General features: G+C 35.7%; 1 protein-coding gene across 4 annotated transcripts in view; it reads left to right on the top strand.

Moving 5' to 3' along the window:
* The window catches only part of ITGB1 (integrin subunit beta 1), a 46,629-nt gene extending 24,625 nt beyond the window's left edge, over positions 1-22,004 (top strand). For 2 of the 4 annotated variants that reach the window (XM_049624791.1, XM_049624792.1), the window contains 12 exons: positions 594-764; positions 1,261-1,499; positions 4,468-4,623; positions 5,404-5,499; positions 5,837-5,926; positions 7,588-7,728; positions 7,908-8,107; positions 9,572-9,810; positions 10,032-10,254; positions 10,867-11,099; positions 13,240-13,406; positions 14,344-14,692. In XM_049624791.1, the coding sequence (XP_049480748.1) occupies positions 594-764; positions 1,261-1,499; positions 4,468-4,623; positions 5,404-5,499; positions 5,837-5,926; positions 7,588-7,728; positions 7,908-8,107; positions 9,572-9,810; positions 10,032-10,254; positions 10,867-11,099; positions 13,240-13,406; positions 14,344-14,418 (2,030 nt within the window). In that variant the 3' untranslated portion in view covers positions 14,419-14,692. Of the gene's footprint in view, positions 1-593; positions 765-1,260; positions 1,500-4,467; positions 4,624-5,403; positions 5,500-5,836; positions 5,927-7,587; positions 7,729-7,907; positions 8,108-9,571; positions 9,811-10,031; positions 10,255-10,866; positions 11,100-13,239; positions 13,407-14,343; positions 14,693-20,794 lie in introns of those variants that run through there. The other 2 variants (XM_049624789.1, XM_049624788.1) reach the window with 2 other exon arrangements.
* Positions 22,005-22,716: the final 712 nt, after the last annotated feature.

The following is a 22,716-nucleotide window of genomic DNA, read 5'->3' as shown; positions in this document are numbered from 1 at the left end:
TCTTACAACTTCACCCTCTAGAAGTCAGGTATACTCTCTAATGTGCCCTGCCTTACCCACCCCAGTCTAATTTATGCAGTTTCATCTATCTCTTGTCCTTGGTCATAGTTCTAAATCTACTGTTTGTCTGTCTTGCCCATGGAAGTATTGTCTTTTTCATCTTGAATGCCCAGTGCTTAGCATGGTAAGTATTTGTTGAATGAAATGGAGTATACACTCATTTAGTTAACCAGTGAAATTCCCAGGTTTTTGTAAAGATTATGGCAGTGGGGTGTCTGGGTGGCTCAGTTGGTTGAGCTTCCGACTTCGGCTCAGGTCATGATCTCATGGCTCGTGAGTTCGCGCCCTGCGTTGGGTTCTGTGCTGACAGCTCGGAGCCTGGAGCCTGCTTTGGATTCTGTGTCTTCCTCTCTCTCTGCCCCTCCCCTGCTCATGCTCTGTCTCTCTCTCTCAAAAATAAACATTTAAAAAAAAAGATTATGGCAGTAATACATTTCATTTTATAGTGTTTATTTTTTGAATCCAATTTGGTTTTTCTCATTTGCTTTTGATTGCTGGAAACTAACTTCATTTTCTAATTTCTGTTTAATTAGGGGAGCCGCAGACATTTACGTTAAAATTCAAGAGAGCTGAAGACTATCCTATTGATCTCTACTACCTTATGGACCTCTCCTACTCTATGAAAGATGATTTGGAGAATGTCAAAAGTCTTGGAACAGATCTGATGAATGAAATGAGAAGGATTACTTCAGATTTCCGGATTGGTAGGGATATCAAGAAAACTAATAATTTTCATTTGTCTAAGTCTTGGCAGTTTTGTTCTTCATCACATACTTATGAAATAAACAGGCCAGTTTTTAGCCTTTTCTTTCTGAGAGGAAACCTATTCCTGTCACATATCTAGTAATCTTTGTCCCTCTGTTACTTTATGCTACCATGTTACTTAACACACATCATACCACCATAGATAATGAAACAGGGACTTATTCCATTCATGTGTTGTATTGTAAACATGTTGAGTACTCAAATTCTAATTCGTTACTAATTAATGACTACACCTGTCAGTACAACCTAATCTCATTTTACACCTGGATTTTTTGTGTTAGAATGATCTCCTTTCCAAACTTTATTATTAAAATCTTATTTCTCATTAAAGAAAAAGGTTGACTTCTATGTGGTAACATACTTTATTCTTTTTAATGCAAGTTCATGTCTGTCCATCCATCTATCCTTCTCTCTACATGCATTTTTCCTTCACAGGATTTGGCTCATTTGTGGAGAAGACCGTGATGCCTTACATTAGTACAACACCAGCCAAGCTCAGGAACCCTTGCACAAGTGAACAAAACTGCACCAGCCCATTTAGCTACAAAAATGTGCTCAGTCTTACTGATAAAGGGGAAGTATTTAATGAACTTGTTGGTAAACAGCGCATATCTGGAAATTTGGATTCTCCAGAAGGTGGCTTCGATGCAATCATGCAAGTTGCAGTTTGCGGAGTAAGTGCATTCATTCCTACAAAGGGCTATTGTATGAATTTTAGGTGTGATTTTACTCTCAGTACAGAAACATTACCTACTTACCAAATCATCCTTCATTATCCCAGAGAAATACAGAATTGGATCCCTTAAATTCCCTCCAGCTACACAAGTGTTTTGTAAAAGCATATTTAATCATTACGTCCTTATTTCAACCAGGCAATTACTTCTTTTATATGGGATTTTAAAAGCCAGAATGCTCACCGTTTGAAACAGTGGGGCAGTTTAGCTATGCTTGGCTAGCATTCTAGGTGTTTAGAAGAGGCACAGGTGTCCTGACTTTCTGGCTTGTGCCAGAGATGGAATTGATCTTGTCCAAGGTATCACCAGGAGAATTAAAAGAGCTCAAATGGAATTGTATCTCCGATACCATTTTCCTTTGATCAGTTTTCTTCTCATTGTCTTTGAAAGATGTCTTCCTGTGTCTTAGTAATTCAAAAAGAACTTTTTAAATTCTGCTTTGTAATCTATATGAACATATATATTTTGAGAAGCCCTACAATATTACTAATTGTATTTATTTTTTAAATTTATTTTTGAGAGAGAGAACACATGATGGGGGGAGACAGAGAGAATCTTAAGCAGGTCCCATGCTCAGCTGGAACCCACTGTGGGGCTCAGTCCCACAACTGTGAGATCCTGTGAGCCAAAATCAAGAGTGAATAGGACGTTTAACTGACTGAGCCACCCAGGCGCCCTTATTAATAATTTTAATTGTAAGGTTTTTAGTAAGCTCATCTCCATTAGACTAGTGATAGAATTCTATGACCCATTTAGCAGCTGAAGATTTTGAGATGACATTTTCATGACATGGCTGAAGCTGAAACCAGTAAGCATTGTGAGGTATTAAATAAGATTTGTCTTAAGACCTACTTCTGTCTCATTTTTCCTCTTTTTTTTCCTTATGGTACCCCTGTTCCCTAGAACACTCATATATGTTCCCTGTTCCTTGATTCCTGAAGCTTCCTAATGGTTATTTTTCAACCAGTTTTTGCTAAGGTGCTGTATCTTATATCCAAGATATCCAAGATAATGATATGGTGTAGCAGTATGGTATAGTGTTTAAGAGAATAGACTGTTAGAACGTGGTTTCACATTTTCCCATGGCTACTGATGCTAGACAATTTACTTAGCCACACTCGAGGACTGTATCCTTCTCAGTATGAAGGGACAATAGTAGATATACCTGGTAGGACTGTTAAGAAATACAAATACAGTAATCCATATAAAGTGGCAGTAAGCACTCAGCAAATATTAAGTACTATATTGTTGTTACTTTTGATTTCTCCCTGGGACAGTTGTAATTTAAAGATAGTCTCGGCTTTTATTTATTTATTTATTTTTTTAAACGTTTTATTTATTTCTGAGACAGGGAGAGACAGAGCATGAACAGGGGAGGGTCAGAGAGAGGGAGACACAGAATCCGAAACAGGCTCCAGGCTCCGAGCTGTCAGCACAGAGCCCGTCGCGGGGCTCGAACTCACGGACCGCGAGATCATGACCTGAGCCGAAGTCGGCCGCTTAACCGACTGAGCCACCCAGGCGCCCCTAGTCTCGGCTTTTAAAGGGGAAGAAAGATTAATATTCCAGGTAGTGCCTAGCCTGCCACCCTTTCTCACATTTATTTGTGATCCTGTTGGCAGCTCCCTGTGGAGAGAACATTCTTTGGGCTGCCTCCAGCTGTGCCTCAGCCTGTGGGATTAGAGCAAGCCATAGCATCCATGGCCTCTACTGTCTTTCCATGGTTATCATGCTGACTGAGAGTAACTGTTCCACCTACTTCCCTAGATGCAAGAGACACTTGGATTGCCAGCATTAGTAAACTGAATTCATATCTTCAAGGAATTTACAGCTTTATGAGGATATATACAAGATGTATTGAGTAAATTTAGGCAAATGTAATTACAAATTTACCATAGAAGAGGATTTCATTGCTACTTTTTTTTAAATTTTATTTTTTAAGTAATCTCTACACTCCGCATGGGGCTCGAACTTACAACCCTGAGATCAAGAGTTGCACACTCCACAGGCTGAGCCAGCCAGGTGCCCCTTTATTGCTACTTTAAATTCTTTGTTGAATAAAGAAGAGAATAAAATAAATGAACAAATAGTACTTATGAGGTAGACTGGATGGAATTAGGTAGGGCAGGTGTTTGGAGAAGATGATTTTTTCTGTAGTTAAAAAAAGGAAGGCCTAATACAGAGGGCTGATAAAGGAGGCATATACTATAGAAGGTGGGAGCAAGGATGGAAGGATGGATGAGAACAAGGCAGCAGCAGTAGGTAAAGGACGGAATGGGCTGAGACATTTCTGTTTCCCCAGCAAATATTCATTAGGTACCTACTGTGTGCCGGGCCCTGTGCTTGCTACTGGAGAAGCAGATGTGCTCCCTGCGCCCCGCCCCCCCCCCCCCCCATAGAGTTAGCCTACCTTCTAGTGGGGAAGGGAGACGTTGATGTTAAAAGATACAGTTTTTTATTTTTATTATTTTTTAAATATTTATTTATTTTGAGAGAGCATGCACAAGTTGGGGAGGGGCAAAGAGAGAGAATCCCAAGTAGGCTCCACACTGTCAGTACAGAGCCCGATGCAGGGCTTGATCCCATGAACTGTGAGATCATGACCTGAGCCAAAATCAAGAGTCAGATGCTTAACTGACTGAGCCATCCAGACGCCCCAAAGATAGTTTTCAAAAACTAGCTGAGAGAAATGGGCAACCAGGCAAGACATAGTTTTCCAATGGGGTGGAAGAGCCTTAATGCGTGGGCTCTGTGCATTTATTGGCGAGAGTATTAGCACTGCAAAAAAAAGAAGCTAAAAAGATACAGAATTAGGTTAAAAGTACAATGGCAGCCTATATGAGGGTTAAAGATTTATTTGCAGTGATCGTGGATAGTATTTTTAAATTGAAATCATTTTCTTTTCAAGTCATTGATTGGCTGGAGGAATGTTACACGGCTGCTGGTGTTTTCCACGGATGCTGGGTTTCACTTTGCTGGAGATGGGAAACTTGGTGGCATTGTTTTACCCAATGATGGACAGTGTCACCTGGAAAATGATGTGTACACAATGAGCCATTATTATGTAAGTGCTGAATTCCTTATACATTGAATGAACTCATGTGGAATTTTAGTGTTTAATACTAAGAGTATTGTGGGTGATTAAGCTTGTAGGTTTTACTAGGTTTGGGGGTTTGTTATTTTGGTAAGTGTGGGCTCTAACCTAATGTGCAAGGAAGCTAGTGTTGCTGTTCTGAAGATGTGGCTTTGTGCTTGCTTCCTGCTGCTGAGCCAAGGGCCTCCACCTGTGAAAGGAGCTGCTTGAACACTATTTTTTTTTTTTCCATGCCTCAACCTGTCGCTGTGGCTTTTCTCACTTGCTCATATCATTTGGTAGCAAAGTTGATATTATTCCTAAGCAAATAATTTATATAGTAATATACTCCTCATCTTATTTCTATAAGATTTTTGAAAGTAGGCACTCTATTTTTACTGAAAACAAAGATTGTCAAATTATTCAAGTTCTAGAAGAAATCTAAACCCTGGCAAAATTTGGTCTTTTTCTTAAGTGATTTATGATACAGCCTTTAATTATTGACAATTCTTCAATTTAATTGTTCTAACATTTAATACACATAGGCCTTGCTTTTTAAAATCTTTTTACTGAAGTTTTTATACATACATAAAGATAGAAAATTAGAAACCCATGTGCACATATCTCCCATGTCTGCAGTTGTTTGTGTTATTTCAAGCAGTCTTGTGTAAGTAATCCAGTTATATATGCAGATCATTATTACTTTCAAAAAGTATTGGAAAACTGGAATACATTGGATGTAATTACTTACAAATTTTATTAATTTCTTAGGATTATCCTTCTATTGCTCACCTTGTCCAGAAACTAAGTGAAAATAACATTCAGACAATTTTTGCAGTTACTGAAGAATTTCAGCCCGTTTACAAGGTAACTATCTATCTATCTATCTATCTATATATGCATATATGGGTTAAAAAGAAGAACCAGTTTCTAGACCCTTTATGTTTAGTCATTAGAGGCAAAATCATATGTCTGAATTGAAATGTGGGAAAGTGTCACTAGCCAGACTGGCTGGATTTTACATAAGTGGTTTTTATTAAGTTTTAATCACATATAAAATGAGTTGTTTTTTCTGGTCTGACCCCTTATGTTATTTAGGAAATGGATAGGGAACTCATTAAAAATAAATATTGTATATTCAGTAGATGCTGATTGGTTGAATGAATAATATTTGTATCTCATGTGTTTTATCTTTTAATTTCAGGAACTGAAAAATTTGATCCCTAAGTCAGCAGTAGGAACTTTATCTGCAAATTCCAGCAATGTAATTCAGTTGATTATTGATGCATACAATGTAAGTACATATTAAATAAACTGTTTTAGACAATACCCTGTTGAGAATACTTTGCTCAAAGAAAGTAAAACTCTCTTCATATGCAGTTTAGCAAGCCCAGAGGACAACACAAAACTAACATTCTGTGTATCTGGAAGAAAACATCTTATATTCTCTTGCTAAAGCATAATTATTTACATAGCCTCAACAAAGCAAAAATATGATGAAGACATGTGGAGAAGATTCTAAATATTCAATGTCACTAAATAGGTTTCCTTGTTGGAAAACAAGTGGAACATAACTTACATTTAGATTTACAGGATTACTTCAGTCTTCTCTTCCCCTTTCTCAATCCTTTGTAGATTGGTTGTGATGAATTATTCTGGAAAAGTTTTTTGCCAGTTCTTCTCTTGCCATGTATTCAGAGACGCAGTTTTCTATTCTCAAGGGATACACAGACACTCATACATATATATACCATAAAGTATCTACATATATATATATATATATATATATATATATATATATGCTCTAACTGTTTTAAAAAGATTTATAAGATTTTTTTTCCCCACACATGAAGTTGAATTGTGTACAGCTAATTCTGATGCTTAAGCATTGATGAATAATCATTTTAAGTAGTCGGGAGACATTTCTAACATTATGGTAATCAATGTGTGTCCACCCTCAACCTTTTAACAGGTTGAATTTAAGATACTTTTTACCTCATGTTAGGGTTTCCTAAAATGTTTTGGAAAGACCCTACGCAAAGAGACGGGTTTTGTATTACAAAGATTTTCAGGATTCCGTTTGGTTCATGTCTTCCCCATAGTTCTCCACCCAACAGAATATTTTAATATTTTCCTTAGTCACAGGCATGTAGGCATGTGACAGCTTGCCGCTGAGTCTTCTCTTTGTCCTGAGCATTCTGATATTCTAAAAAAAAAACAAACAAAAACATTGGCTTGAGTTCTTCGTACTTGGGGTTTTGAGTTTGCTGGTGTTTTTTTTGTTTTTTGTTTGTTTGGTTTTTTTGGCCTGGTCTATAATGGCTCTTAAGCATATGTGTTCCCAGACTGTGTATAGTCAGTTGTTTACCTTAGTCCCTAGTTGGCTGGAAGTGGTAGGGCCAGAGAAGAGCCATATTGCCAAATGGGGACAGAAAATGTTTGTTCTGAGGTCTTAGGACTTTTCATAATTTATATTAGGCCTTTTCTGCACTGTATGATCATCAATAATTAAAGCACAAATAATCTTATTATATATTTTTAGTTTATTTATTTTGAGAGAGAGAGAGAGAGAGAGAGAGAGTGCAAGCAGGGAAGCGGGAGAGAGAGAGAATCCCAAGCAGGCTCCACATTGTCAGTGCAAAGCCTGATGCAGGGCTTGAACTCATGAACCATGAGATCATGACCCAACCCGAAATCAGGGGTTGGATGCTTAACTGACTGAGCTACCTGGATGCCCCAGTACTCTTACTTTTTAATCATGTACATTATTTTGAAAAATTTTAATTAGATCCTGTTTCTTTGGGGTCTGTGTTTTCTAGTCACTCAGAATTTGGCTCCAAGCCTTTTATTTAAATGATACTATTTTCTTAATAGTTCATTTTGCCCATTGGTTTTACGCAATCATTGTACTTTATTTTGTTTGCCTTTCCTGTGTGTGATTAGTGTTTCTTTTAGTCCCTTTCCTCAGAAGTCATTTTGGAAAACAGCAAATTGCCAGAAGGAGTAACAATAAACTACAAATCTTACTGCAAGAATGGGGTGAATGGAACAGGGGAAAATGGAAGAAAATGTTCCAATATTTCCATTGGAGATGAGGTATGTTGTATAAGCTTTTTCTGAAGGAAAGAAAAAATTGCTTGTTTATAATCTAGTTATAGATTTGAGAAACAGTTTATAATTTGAGAAACAGTGAAAGAAATTAGTAGCTTTTTGAAATACTTTTTAGCAGATTCAGATTGCTTTGTTGTTAATTTAATTGTTTTTTTTCCTTCAAGGTTCAATTTGAAATTAGCATAACTTCAAATAAATGTCCAAATAAGAATTCTGAAATCATTAAAATTAAGCCTCTGGGCTTTACTGAAGAAGTAGAAATTATTCTTCAGTTCATCTGTGAATGTGAGTGCCAAAATGAAGGCATCCCTAGCAGTCCAAAGTGTCATGAAGGAAATGGAACGTTCGAATGTGGAGCTTGCAGGTGAGCTGAGGTTGTTGGAGAGTGACAGAGAAAGATCTAGGTTTAGAAAGTTATAGACAGGCTGCTTTGACCTCGAGGAGAAAAATCTCTGTATGGAGGAAATAAATTCTTTGTTCCAACCACTGTTGCTCATCACGTTACCAATTTGACAATCTTGTGTGTGATATTTCTAGAAAGTTCTTCGTTGCCCGCCCCCCTTTTTTTCCTTAAGAAGACTGCTCTTTGAAATAAAAGGTTTTATAGCCATCTAAGACATATATTTAACAAATTGTTAAGGTAACCTTTGGGTTTTTCCCTCATATAATAGCATAGCAGCCTGTATTTTCTAGAGCTAAATAAGCTCAGATAAAATATGTTTACAGAAAAATGTTTTAGGAAAATATATCAAACTTAACAATGGTGGTTTTATCTAGGAAATGGAACTAGGAAGCAGTAAAGGGTGTTCACCTTGTGCATGTACCTCTGCATTGTTGGAATAATTTTTTAAAAAATATATTTGCAAAGAACACTATTTTATGAACATAGATCTATTACTAACAAAACTTTAATCAAATTATTTTAAATTTTTTTTTTAGACTATGATATTTACCTCTTATCTAAAAATTAAAATTGAGTATACTCTGAATACAGCTGTCTCCTTAAAGGATAGGAGGAAGGAGAGAGTATTTTGATCTAAATGTTAGCCCCAAATGACTTGGCTTTGAAGAGTTTTCAATTGTGAAAAATACTGTATTTCACCATCAGTTATTAGTTGTTTAAGTAATAATTAAAATGTTATATTTTAATTTTTTATGTTGCACATATCCTGATTGAGTCATGTAGATTTGTTTTATTTTTAAATGATATTTTTAAATGATATGTTCAATATGTTTTTCTTCACCTTCCATGATCTTTTTGGGGTGTGTTTCTGGTACTTTTTAAAAAATATTTATTTAAGTAATCTCTACACCCACCATGGGACTTGAACTTGACCCTGAGATCCAGAATTGGCATGTTCTTTGGACTGAGCCAGCCTGGCACCCCTTATTGTACTTTTTTAGATTAACAATTGGACCATTGCTTTAAATTTAGAGTTACTTCACCTATACTACCAAATGTAATAGCATATCATTTGAATACAACTGTTACACTCTTTTAAAGTAAGTTGATCCTGTGTTTCCAAATGTTTTGTTTACCTTTTCAATGCTAGATTATATTTTCATCTTGATCAAAATGGTTATTTTTCTGAAGACAGGTTTTTTCCCATGCCTTTGCATATATTCCATATGAACTTGACTGGTGCACCCATGTGTGTATGTGCATACAGGTACACTTTTGTACACGTCTGTGACGTGTGGCATGAACACTCCCATGTAATAGAATTGTAGTTTGAAGATACTGTTCATAGTCTTATTTCCTCTCCCATTCTTTCTCACAGTATGACTTGTTATTTTATGTGATTGAAATTTTGGATTCTTTCTTTAGGTGCAACGAGGGACGTGTTGGTAGACATTGTGAATGTAGCACAGATGAAGTTAACAGTGAAGATATGGATGCTTACTGCAGGAAAGAAAACAGTTCAGAAATCTGTAGTAACAATGGAGAGTGTGTCTGTGGACAGTGTGTTTGTAGGAAGAGGGATAATACAAATGAAATTTATTCTGGCAAATTCTGCGAATGTGATAATTTCAACTGTGATAGATCCAATGGCTTAATTTGTGGAGGTGAGAAAGGGTCTAAGAATGGTCATAAAATGTATCCTATCTAATGCAGTAAGAAACGTCTAAGAATTTGCTTGATGAATAAGTAGAAAAGGACAGCATTGAGGGGTCTGTCCATCCTTAGCTACATTTTCTTCCACATTACTGCTGATTTTTACTATTAAGTCAGTGCTGCAATTTTATATTTTGACCATTGTTATGACAAACGATATTTTTAATCACAGGAAATGGCGTTTGCAAGTGTCGTGTATGTGAATGCAATCCCAACTACACCGGCAGCGCCTGTGACTGTTCTTTGGATACTACTTCATGCATGGCCACAAATGGACAGATCTGCAATGGCAGGGGCATCTGTGAGTGTGGCGCCTGTAAGTGTACAGATCCGAAGTTTCAAGGGCCAACTTGTGAGATGTGTCAGACCTGCCTTGGTGTCTGTGCTGAGCATAAGTAAGTATTTCCTAGTTGCTTGAAGAAGTTGATACTGTCTGTTGGCCTAACTAGGTTTTCTCTCTACAACCAGAACAGTACTGATAATAAGTTACAGTGCAAATATCTGACACTGTAGCCCACTCTAAATCTTTGAAATTCTTTCTCATTAGGGAGTGTTTGTCATATGATACTTAATGTGTGTCATATGAAAATAGTTGGTACCATTATTTTGGTCTGAATTTGCTGTATAATTGAATCCACATAGTAACCTTTGTTAAATTAGTGTTATAGCTGTTTAATTATTATCTTTTCACTAAACTAAGCAAAATTGAAGGTTTTTGCCTTCTGAAGAACTATTGTACCAACAACACGTTGTTTAAATTCTTTTGATTTTGTGTTTTATATTTATGTTTGATAGGGCTAGTTTTATTTTACTACTCTGTTTTCTTTTTCTTTTTGGATTTTAGTTTGAACTGTACTAAATCTATAATTTCACTTGGGAAACTGCATCTTTACATTTAGTTTTCCCATCTAGAAGTGTCATGCCTCTCCCATTTATTCACACGAAATAATCTTTAAGCAAATATTTAATTTTTAAATAAATTTTTAATATAATTTGTGTTTTAACAGAGAATGTGTTCAGTGCAGAGCCTTCAATAAAGGAGAAAAGAAAGACACATGCGCACAGGAATGTTCACATTTCAACATTACCAAGGTTGAAAATCGAGACAAATTACCACAGCCAGGCCAGGTCGATCCCTTGTCCCATTGTAAAGAGAAAGATGTTGATGATTGCTGGTTTTATTTCACGTATTCAGTGAATGGGAACAATGATGCCATTGTTCATGTTGTAGAGACTCCAGGTAAAAATCTGATCATTTCAAAATTCTTTGCATTTTCTTTTATGTCTTGTTTTTACTACTACTTAGGCCTCTTGGCAGTTTCCCGGACACCCAGAAACAGCCTCCAGCATTCAAGTTAGGGCATTTTTAGTCTCAAAGCTTAAAATAGTATTTAATTGACTGTATAAGAAATAAGGAAAAGAGAAAACAAATTTTGAGTTTTATGAGTGGAGAGTTTGAAAATTAAATGTGTGAATACACACAAAACACTTGGCATTCTGCCTGACAATTATTTAAACAGATACTCACTAAGAGTTATATCATTAATGATGATATTTAAGTTTAAGCTTGATTTAGGCTTGGACATTGGGAAAAATAACTTGTTAAAGGATATTATAAGGCATGAATTTGCTCAGCTTCTCAGAAGGTGAAACATTTTTTATTTTGTTTTTTCTAGGCGCCTTTTTATATATTCTTTGAATTTTCTGCATTTGTGTACAGATTTTTGTGGGAATGTAAATTTTCATTTCTTTTGAATATATAGTAGGAATGCATTTAGGGGGCATCTGGTAAGCATGTATTTAACTTTAAAGAAATAGCCAAAATGTTTTTTTGAAGTCTCTATTGTTTCAGATAACATGTTTCGCAAATATTGTTTCCTGGTTTATGCTTCCTTGTCTTTTCACCTTTTTTAAAATTATTATTATTTTTAGTGTTTAGTTTTGAGACAGGCAGAGCATGGGCATGGGAGGGGCAGAGAGAGAGGGAGACATAGAATCTGAAGCAGGCTCTAGGCTCTGAGCTGTCAGCATAGAGCCCTACGTGGGGCTTGAACTCATGAACCCGCAAGATCATGACCTGAGCTGAGTTGGATGCTTAACCAACATCTTTTCACTTTTTTAAGTGTTTTTTAAAGTATACATCTTTTAAGCATATTTAGGTATTTTGCAAGAGAGAATGCAAATGGGAAAGGGGCAGAGAGGGAGAGAGAGAGAGCACGCAGCCCAATGCGGGGCTCAAATTTGTGAGAGCATGACCTGAGCTGAAATCAAGAGTTGGATGCTTAACTGACTGAGCCACCCAGGCGCTCCTTAACAGTGTTTTCTTAAAGAGTATCGAAGCTTTAATTTTGATGAACTAGAATTTACCAGGTTTTTCTTTTATGGATATTGCTTTTACTTTTATTATATCTAGAATTTCTTGCCTAACTCAGCTTCATAAAGCTTTTTCTCCTGTATTCCAGAGGTTTTGTAGTTTCTGGTTTTCCACTTAGGTTCATAGCCCATTTTGAGTTATTCTTAGAATATGGAATAAGGTTCAGTTTTTTGCATATGGATGTCCTGGAGTTCTAGCACCATTTGTGGAAAAGACTGACCTTTCTCTACCTTTGCTGAAAATCAGGTGATCTTATGTTATTTCTAATTCTAATACTTTCTAAAATTATTTCTCTTTATTCTGTTCCATTACTCTGTGCATCTGTCCTTTATAGCCAATATACCACACTGTCTCAATTACGGTCACTTTACAGCTAGTCTTGAAATCTGATAATGTAAAATGTCCAACTTTGATCTTTTCCAAAGTGTTTTTGAAACACTTGCCTAGTTCTCTGCCTTCCTTATACATTTTGAATTAACTTGCTGATATCTACAAAAATCTTGCCAGCATTTTGATTGGTAATGCATTGAGTTTAAATAGATCAAATTTGAGGAAAATTGACATCTTAATAATATTGAGCCTTCCAACCCATGAACATGGAATACCTCTCCATTTATTCAGGTTTTCGTTGGTTTCTTTAATCAGTGTTTAGTAATTTTTAGCATGTGAATCTTGCACATATTTTGTTAGATTTATGCATAAGTATTTAATGATTTTTGATGCTATTGTAGAAGGTACTGTTTTCTAAATTTCAGTTTCCAATATGTAGAAACAAACTTCTGTATAATATATAGAAATACATATGATTTTTGTTTATTGGTTATATATCCTCATGTTAGTTCTAGTCTCTTTTTTATACTTTTGGATAGTATGCATTTACTTATCTTGGGTTTTTATTCCTATATGTTTTGCTAAGAGACTAACCAGGACTTTGTAGTTTGGGCCCTACTTTGCTTATATCAATCCCTTGTGTGCTCATTCTTTCCTTTCAACTTTGACTTTACAGAGTGCCCCACTGGTCCAGACATCATTCCAATTGTAGCTGGTGTGGTTGCTGGAATTGTTCTTATTGGCCTTGCATTGCTGCTTATTTGGAAGCTTTTAATGATAATTCATGACAGAAGGGAATTTGCCAAATTTGAAAAGGAAAAGATGAATGCCAAATGGGACACGGTAAGTTGAAAAACATGTAAAAAAGCAAGATGGTTCACAGAGTAAATGTAACACTTCTAAGACTCATCTGTTAACTCTAAAGTTATTAAAGTCCTCTTTAAATATTTTATTTCCCCAAAAGTTCACTATCCAGAGAACATGCATTTAGCAAAAAACAGAAGACATCTTAAATATGTCCCATTAAAATAAAACATTATGAGAAAGTATCCTTTGGATACTGTGGTCAGTGTTTTTATTTCCTTAATTTTGATCTTGAATCTGCTCTTCTGCCTTTTCTTCTAATGTAAAATACAATTCTAAATATTGTCCGTATAGCAAGATACTCAGTGGAAAACATCTCTCTCTCTCTTTTTTTTGTTTTTTTTTGTTTTATTCAACAAAGAACCTTAAGTCAAAAGGAGCCATAGTCAAAAGACTACATATTGTATGATACCATTTATATGACATTCTGGAAAAGGCAAAACTATAGGGGCAGAAATTGTGGTTTTCAGAGGCTGGAGTGGGGGGAGGAGAGCATTGAGGGATCTTCTTGGGATGATCTTGATTGTGGGCATGTTTATACAACTCTCTACTTAAAAAGGGTATTTTTAATTCTCTGCAAATTATAACTCAATAAAATTTGCTTTGTAAAAATTTTTAAAAGCTGAAAGTGAAATGTAATAGCATTTAATGTGCTTTGAAATACAAAGTCCAAGGGTAGACTAGCCAAATGTTGGCCTTCATGTATTATCTTTTGATGCAACAAGGCAGTCTTCGCTATTTTTGAATTGTAAATGAATTTAGTCATTTGCATTTTACTACAGTTGGCTTGGGTTTTTTTTTTAAAACATGATATTCAGAAGTGCAAAAATAGTAAAAATTCTCTTACAGTGTTTAAACACTATACATGTCAGTTTTTTCCTGAAGAAATCATTAGAAACTATTTCTTTTACTTCAGCAAGAAAATCCGATTTACAAGAGTCCTATTAATAATTTCAAGAATCCAAACTATGGACGTAAAGCTGGTCTCTAAGTTGCCGTTCGTATTTTCTTTCATTTTCTGTGTTTGCATGTGAACTTTTATCCCTTTTACCTGCACTGTGTGTCCTTTATCACAACTGCTGTTTTTTTTAAGTCTGGCTTTATTTATATGGCCATACCATGGCTTTTGTGTGTGTATGCGTGTGTTACTTTAGAGTGAGTGTTTAGAAGGGCTTTAAAACAGGCTTTATGGTAAAGAAGCAGCAACTGGTTTGTAGTAAAAAAGAGGATGTGCTTTGTGGTCAGACAGACCTAGGGTCAGATCCCAGCTCTTCAACAGCACTGAGTCACTTCCCTGTTTAGACCTTTTAGTTCATATTTTTAATTATTTTTTTAACATTTACTCATTTTTGAGAGACAGAGAGAGAGCTCAAGCAGGGGAGGGGCAGAGAGAGAGAGGGAGACACAGAATTTTGAAGCAGACTCCAGGCTCTGAGCTGTCAGCACAGAGCCTGACATGGAGGTCAAACTCACAAACCACAAGATCATGACCTGAGCCGAAGTCGGAAACTTAACTGACTGAGCCAGCCAGGCGCCCCTAGTTTTTCATACCTTTAATAGGGTGTTATTAATAATATCTATGGTGTGGGTCTGGGTGTTTTGGCTGATGAACTACAGTATATGATATCAGCCTGTCAGTTTTAATTTTCACTACAGTCCTGTGTTTTAAATGGTATTATCTTTATATACAAATTACTATATGCAGATTTTAGGGTGAAATAGGGAAAAGTGAAATCTAAATTGCAAAATAGAAAAATAAATGTAACTTGGTGAAACATTTATATATTATACAACTCCAGTATCATTGTTACTGCTTCTAGAACTATTTTGAGATTCTTTAGTTCTTGATTTAAGTTGAAATTCCATTAAAAACAGAAGACGTGGGTGCCTGGGTAGCTCATTTGGTTAAGCGTCCGATTCTTGATTTCAGCTCGGGTCATGATCTCATGGTTGGTGTGTTTGAGCCCCACAGTGGGCTTCCCTGTTAACAGTGCAGAGTCCCTCCCCCGTGTGTGCTCTCTTTCACTCTCTCTCTCTCTCTCTCTCTCTCTCTCTCTCTCTCTCAAATAAATAAACTTAAAAAATAAAAAAAACCTAGAATATCTTTTACATTTATTTTTTTTTCTGGTTATTGAATGATTCTGATATTCAAATCTAACATTGAACTTTTAAAAAAAGATAACAGACTTTAAAGAGAAAGTCCTATTTACAGTTTTCAATAAAAACTTCGTTGAAAATTTCAGAGCTGTAATGAGGCTTGCCGATCACTCTTCACTAAGCTAGGATAAGCTATTTGGTGAATGTTTATTTTACCTGAATGACAAATTTATTGTCTTTTACTAGTGGACGGATTCTACCTTATATCTGAATTTTCATGAAATGCTTTTAGCATATTTTAATATAATCATGTAAGTCCCTAAAGCTGATTGAAAAGGTTAAGATAAGAACACATTTTCCTGGCTGGTGATCTAGAATTCCTCTTTCCTTTCCCCACAACTTTTATTTTTATTTCACATATTAGAAAACTGAGGCACAGAAGGAGTAGGTAATTTGACTAGGGAGTGGAAGAGCTCAGATGTAGACTCAGGCAGTTTGGACTCCAGAGTCTGTTTTCTTACCCACTGCAGTATGCTGGCAGCAATCACATGTCTTCAGGGGACTGTTAGTGGTTAAGAAGAGGTAGCTCATTCTCTATAGAGAATTAAGGCTTTTTGACATTTGTAGTAACTTAGAGTAGTATTACCGCATTGGACAAACATTGTAATAGAGTTACCACTTCATGACCTAGAAACCAACACTACTGTTTTTCTCATTTAGTGGGAGTGTACTTAAAATATAGGAATGTTTAATATTTTTAAGAGGTAGGAAGGCCCAATAATAGAAACCATTACTTGTCAGATTTTCCTTTTATTTCTGAGCAGGTTAAGACTTTGGCAATGGCAAAATTAAATTTGATGGCAGAAGATTACAGTTACACTCATATATGGGCAGGCTGTTATGGTTTTGAATTAGTCTGAGACTTGATGCATCTTTCATTTTCTCACCTCACCTGATCCTTACCAGAGTAGTTTATTTATTTATTTAATTTTTTAATTTACATCCAAGTTAATTAGTGTATAGTACAATAATAACTTCAGGAGTATATTCCAGTGATTCATCCCCTATAACACCGAGTGCTCATCCCATCAAGCATCTTCCTTACTGCCCCTTACCCATTTAGCATATCCTCCCACCCACAGCCCCTCCAGCAACCCTCAATTTGTTCTCTGTATTTAAGAGTCTCTTATGTTTTGTCCCCCTCCTTGTTTTTATATTATTTTTGCCTCCCTTCCCTTATGTTCATCTGTTTTGTATCTTAAATTCCACATATGAGTGAAGTCATATGATATTTGTCTTTCTCTGACTAATTCCACTTAGCATAATACCTTCTAGTTCCATCCACATAGTTGCACACAGCCAGATTTTATTCTTTTTGATTGCCGAGTAATACTCCATTGTATATATATACCACATCTTCTTTATCCATTCTTCTGTTGATGGACATTAATTACCACAGTATTTTTAGAAAGAAACTGACTTGCTAGGGCCTGCCTTCCTTCATGCCTTGGTGCCTTCCTGCCTTCCTACCTTCCTTCCTTCCCTCCTTCCCTCCTCCTCCTCCTTTTCTTTCTTTCTTTTTTCTTTTTCTTTCTTTCTTTCTTCCTTTCTTTCTTTCTTTCTTTCTTTCTTTTTTCTTCATCAGAAACAAACATTGGCAGTTCCATACGGTTACTTCTCAAATGAGATGAATTTCTATGTATTCTATTGAAAGGTGAAATTTACACCTTTACTATACATTTAATTGTACTTTGAAGGAAATGATCAATAATTAATAGTGAAACTTAATGTTTATATCATTAAATTAATTTCTAGCTGAAATGTTACTACCTCAGCCAAAATAAAAGCCTTTTGGATAACCCGAGAAGCATGAGTTTGGTTAAAATTTTATTATTCATTAGTGAAATCCAGGCAAGTTAATAGCTACAGGTTAGTCTGAGATGTTTTCTCACAAAAATTAAAGTAGAAATAAATAATAGACATTAATGAATGAGCATCAAGAAATGAAAAAAAAAATTATGGCTCATAAAACACTTTTCTGACATGAGACCAGGGTTTGCCAGTCAGTAAGTTATGTCATTAACATATTTTGGGTAATGAGCAGGCACTGTAGTTATGTTACTGCATAAGACTATCATGTAGGTACATTTAAAAAATCAAATTATCAACTTTATAATTTTAAGGTAGATTAAAAAATTGTCTAATTTCCCTGCTGTTATGCACACTTAAATGTGGATTTCTAATCTGACAGTTGTGTGTTGTATATCTAAAGTGTTATATTATAGAGATGATTCTGTAGCCACCATTGTCCGTGATTCCAGAGTAAGCACAAAGATGATGTTTTACTGAGTACAGAGGACTTCATTTCTGAATATAACCCTGTTCTCTTGATTTAAATATGCTTTGATTTTTTTCCTAGAGATAGGGGTGGGGTTGCACTCTGTACAATGGAAACTAATCTGATTTATTTTAGTTTACCTCCATTTAAAATGATGCCTGACACAGATAGTTTAACTTTACCTCTAACCTTGCATGTTAAAATTTTGCTTGGATGTAATAATGAATATAAATGTTTGTGTATATGAAATGGCAAACTTCTCCCAAGGTAAGTTTCTGCCTTACATACTTTGGACTCGTCAATAATTTGGGTATTTTTTTCTTTTGTTTTTTGTTTTGTTTTCTGGGGGTAAGGGTGTTGTGTGTATGTGTTTACTTCCCTTATAATTCTTAAGTATTAAATATATATCTAATGTATTGTTTTAAACTTAAATGGTAATTTGTTTTCTCAGTATATTTGAAAGAATGCAGGTTCTAGCCTCTTATGCTGACGAGGAAGATGGAAATAAAGAGTGTAACTTATTTGTACTGTATAACTTGTTAAGAATGTAGTTGCTAGGATGCAGTTTCCTGTCTCTTATGAAATGTCTCCTGTAATGTCTGTATATTTGCTTCAGTTGGACTAGAGATCAGAAATTGATACGGTTTTTTTTTTTCTCCTATATGTATGTCTCTGAGGGATCCTGAGTTCCTCCATGGTTCTGAAATGACTAGTTCTAAAATGACAGAGTTGTATACTATGGGATGGGGTTAGGGCAGGGCTAGGACATATTGTCATGTCTTAATTGGAATTCAGACTAACTGCTGAGCTGAAATCGTAATAGTTTACTTGGTGTGTTTCAGGACCACTCCACCCTTTTCATGCTCAGCTTTTTCTCAGTGATTTCCCATCTACAGGATAAAATTTAGTCTTTTTAGCATGGCATACAGGACCTTTTATGATTTGGCACTTTCTTCTGTCTTATGTCCCCCTCCCTTGCTCACACCTCAAAACATACACTCACACATGCACCCTTAAAAACTTCAAAACTGTGTGTGTGTGTGTGTGTGTGTGTGTGTGTGTGTGTGTGTAAATGTTTATTTTTGAGAGAGAAAGAGAGCGTGAGTGGAGGGTGGGTGGTGGTGGAGGCTGAGGGAGAGGGAGATACAGAATCCAAAGCAGGCTCCAGGCTCTGAGCTGTCAGCACAGAGTCCGACACAGGGCTTGAACCCACGATGAGTGAGATCATGACCTGAGCTGAAGTCAGACACTTAACTGACTGAGCCACCCAGGTGCCCCTATATATATTTCTACGTAAATATGCCATTCTTTTCCCTAGGGCTTAACTTTGCACATGACCCTTTGCATGCGTTTCTACTCATCTTTTAATATTTTATCTATAGTCAATTTCTCTATGAAAATACCCCTGATCTTCTCAAAGTCCATTCCTTTTTTTATACTGTTCCCATACTGTGTACATAATTCTATTTTGTGCTCTATCAGAGTGCCTTAACTTATTTGCATGTCTGTCATCCACCAAACTGTACCCTCCTAGAGGGCAGAAATTGTGGCAATACAAGCCATATCCAAATATAACCTGTAGTGAAGTAAGTGTAAATAAAATTTAAAAGTAAAAATTACTATTTAGATGCTTCCTATAAATATTTTTTAAAATCACCACAAATTTCTCTATAGTACAATATAAAACCAAACAGCATTTCAAAATCTTAATTTTTGTCTAAAAATGTAGTATTTTAAGTTTTAATTTAACATTTACTGATTTGTGCTCACTGTAAATTTCCTCTGATATAGATTATTTGGCTGTATTTCTTACTTGGCTTTCAAGCCTACTTTCAGTTCATAAGGATAGGAGAAATAAAATGTTATAGTAGATATTTAAATGTATCACTTAGCATAATATTTTTTTTTTTTAAGAAATTGGTAGTGTGCAATTGTATGTTATTTGTCTGCTTAAAACATCAATCTCAGGCTATTTTTGGATCTTGAAAGAATTCTTGGGTTTGTGGCTTGGAGTCATTTGCTGGGCTTGATTTCAGTACTCTACTAAAATTTAGTATTGCAATAAAAATGAAACACTTCATCAATATGATACTAAAAAATAATGGAGAATGGTAATTATTTTTGTTAACATTCTTTTTTTTTTTTAATTTTTTTTTTAACGTTTATATTTGAGACGGAGAGAGAGAGAGACAGAGCATGAATGGGGGAGGGGCAAAGAGAGAGGGAGACACAGAATCGGAAGCAGGCTCCAGGCTCTGGGCCATCAGCCCAGAGCCCGACACGGGGCTCGAACTCACGGACCGCGAGATGGTGACCTGAGCTGAAGTCAGACGCTTAAGCGACTGAGCCACCCAGGCACCCCTATTTTTGTTAACATTCTAAGTAGATTTGGCAACACAGTGCCTTGTGGAGGCACAGTACCCTCAGTGACAGTACGACAACCTTATCCCACAACTCTCCATGTCAATAACTTCTGTGGTGGAAGAACCTCTGGAGAACACTTCCCTCACAGGGTTGACAGCCAGGGATTCCTAGTAATTATCAAGAACCTTCTTCACCACAATAAAGGGTTAAGAATCAGACAGTTAATGACAAAAGAGTTACTACTTCTTTAAGGGCATTCAAAACTAGTTTAAAGGAGAGAAGCCATAACAGCACATTCTCTGCTCTGGAGGACATTCTGAAATCAGTCCCTGTGTAGGAAGGACTCAGGAATGAAATAATGCCAAATTTACAGGGTCACCTTTCAATTTGTAGAGAGCAAAGATTTCATGTTTCATTTTTGTGTAAACTTTTTATTAATGTCCTTTTAAAAAGTGGAGTGTGATATGAACGACTTCTGAAAATGACCATAACTTTCAACATTGTCTTATAAAATAATATTGCATGATTTTAGTAGAGTGATAATTTTTCTTTCTTTTTTTTTTTTTAGGGTGAAAATCCTATTTATAAGAGTGCCGTGACAACTGTTGTCAATCCAAAATATGAGGGAAAATGAGCACTACCCATGCAAATTTCACAGCACTGAATGCAAAGTCGTAGTTTTCATAGTCACAGTAAGGTAGAGATAGGGCAGTATCACCATGGTTTTTCTCATGTGCAGGTTTTGAAAATGTACAATATGTATAATTTAAATTTTTTTTTATTATTTTGAAAATAATGTAATAATGCCAGGGACTGACAAAAAATTTGAGACAGGATGGCTATCCTTGTCAGCTAAGGTCACATTGTGCCTTTTCGACCTTTTCCTCCTGGACTATTGAAATCAGGCTCTTACTGGATGAAATGATATTTCTAGAGCGATTGAAAGAGAGTAAAGTAATGAGTATGATGAGAGTTTCTGTTAATCAAGTATTAAAATTGATTTCTAGCTTTACAGACATGTCAGGTTTTAGTTATACAGAATCCAAAGTAAATATCCTACTTAACTAGAATTGTTTTAAATTTGTTATTTTGCTATTTGCCTATTAGACAAGACTGGATGACATGTGAGTATGTTGGGAATTACTGATGTAAAATACTTTTGGAATATTTGATCTACAGAGGCCATTGGAAAAAGTCACAATTAGGAAGGGAAAACATAGCTTTAAAACCTGTGTGCCATTTTAAGAGTTACTTAATCTTGGTAACTCTTACGCCTTCTCTTTAGAAAATCAAGCCTTGGATAAAAGTATCGGGAAATTTTCTGCAGAAAAGTCCTTAATTTAGCATTATTTACATAAAGGCCTTACTTTACATAATTGCCGAATTGAGGACCTTTGGGTGAATTTATTCGTTTTATTTTGTTTAAAGCCTGGTGCTTTTTTATCACCTCTTCTAATCATTTAATGTATTTGTTTGCAATTTGGGGTAAGACTTTTTTTTTTTTTTAACCAATACTTTTTCTTTGATGTTCCAGCTGTAAATTTGCCTTTTTAATGAACATGTGAAGTTGTCCTGTGACTTTCGCAACAGCTATCACTTACGCACGTCTTACTTTCAGCGCTATAACAGACCACTGTATAGTTCCTTCTCACCATTTGCCCGTGTTGTTTCATGCGATTCACGTTCTTGTGTTAAGTGCCTTTTAATTTTAACAGTTCACTTTTTACATGCTGTTTACTGAAGTTATTTATTAAATAAAAATGCCTAAAATATTTAAATTGGATGTTTTTGCTCTGTATTGATATATTTTGTCAATTTCTGTGCGTGAAATTTTTATAGCTTAGGCTGACAATATTTCTGGTTAATGGATATTTCACTTAAGAAACTAAAATCTATATCTTAAAAAAAAAGATGTGCCATGGACATAAGGAAAGTGGTATGGTTAAATAGATTTGTCAGACTATCTTTGGGCTCTTTAGATAATATTGTATAGATCCTCATCCCTCCCTCCTCCATGCCACTCTGTCCCTACAGCAGCAGATAGCTTTCACCCCTACATCAAGCAGAATAACTCTGAATGTTTTAGAACTGGTGACTAGAAGCTTAAAATTACGTCATTTTATTTAAGATTTGACAGGATTGTTATCTTATTTTCTTTTTTTTTTTTTTTGTAAATTTTTTTAATGTTTATTTTTGAGAGAGAGCGAGCACGAGTAGGGGACGGCAGAGAAAGAAAGGGAGACACAGAATGTGAAGCATGCTCCAGGCTTTGCGTTGTCAGCACAGAGCCTGACGTGGGTCTCGAACTCATGAACCGCGAGATCATGACCTGAGCTGAAGTCAAGACGCTTAACTGACTGAGCCACCCAGGTGCCCCGGAAATCTTATTTTCATTTGGCTTTGGTTTATTTGTCAGAGAAGTGTATATACCCATTAAAAAAATACTTGTGTAAAGCATATTAAAAGACATATATTCCTTCTTAGAGATAC

The sequence above is a fragment of the Panthera uncia genome, chromosome B4 (genome assembly GCF_023721935.1).
Source record: "Panthera uncia isolate 11264 chromosome B4, Puncia_PCG_1.0, whole genome shotgun sequence".
In the NCBI taxonomy this organism is placed as follows: Eukaryota; Metazoa; Chordata; class Mammalia; order Carnivora; family Felidae; genus Panthera; species Panthera uncia.
This window is presented reverse-complemented; position numbering and strand designations above follow the sequence as displayed.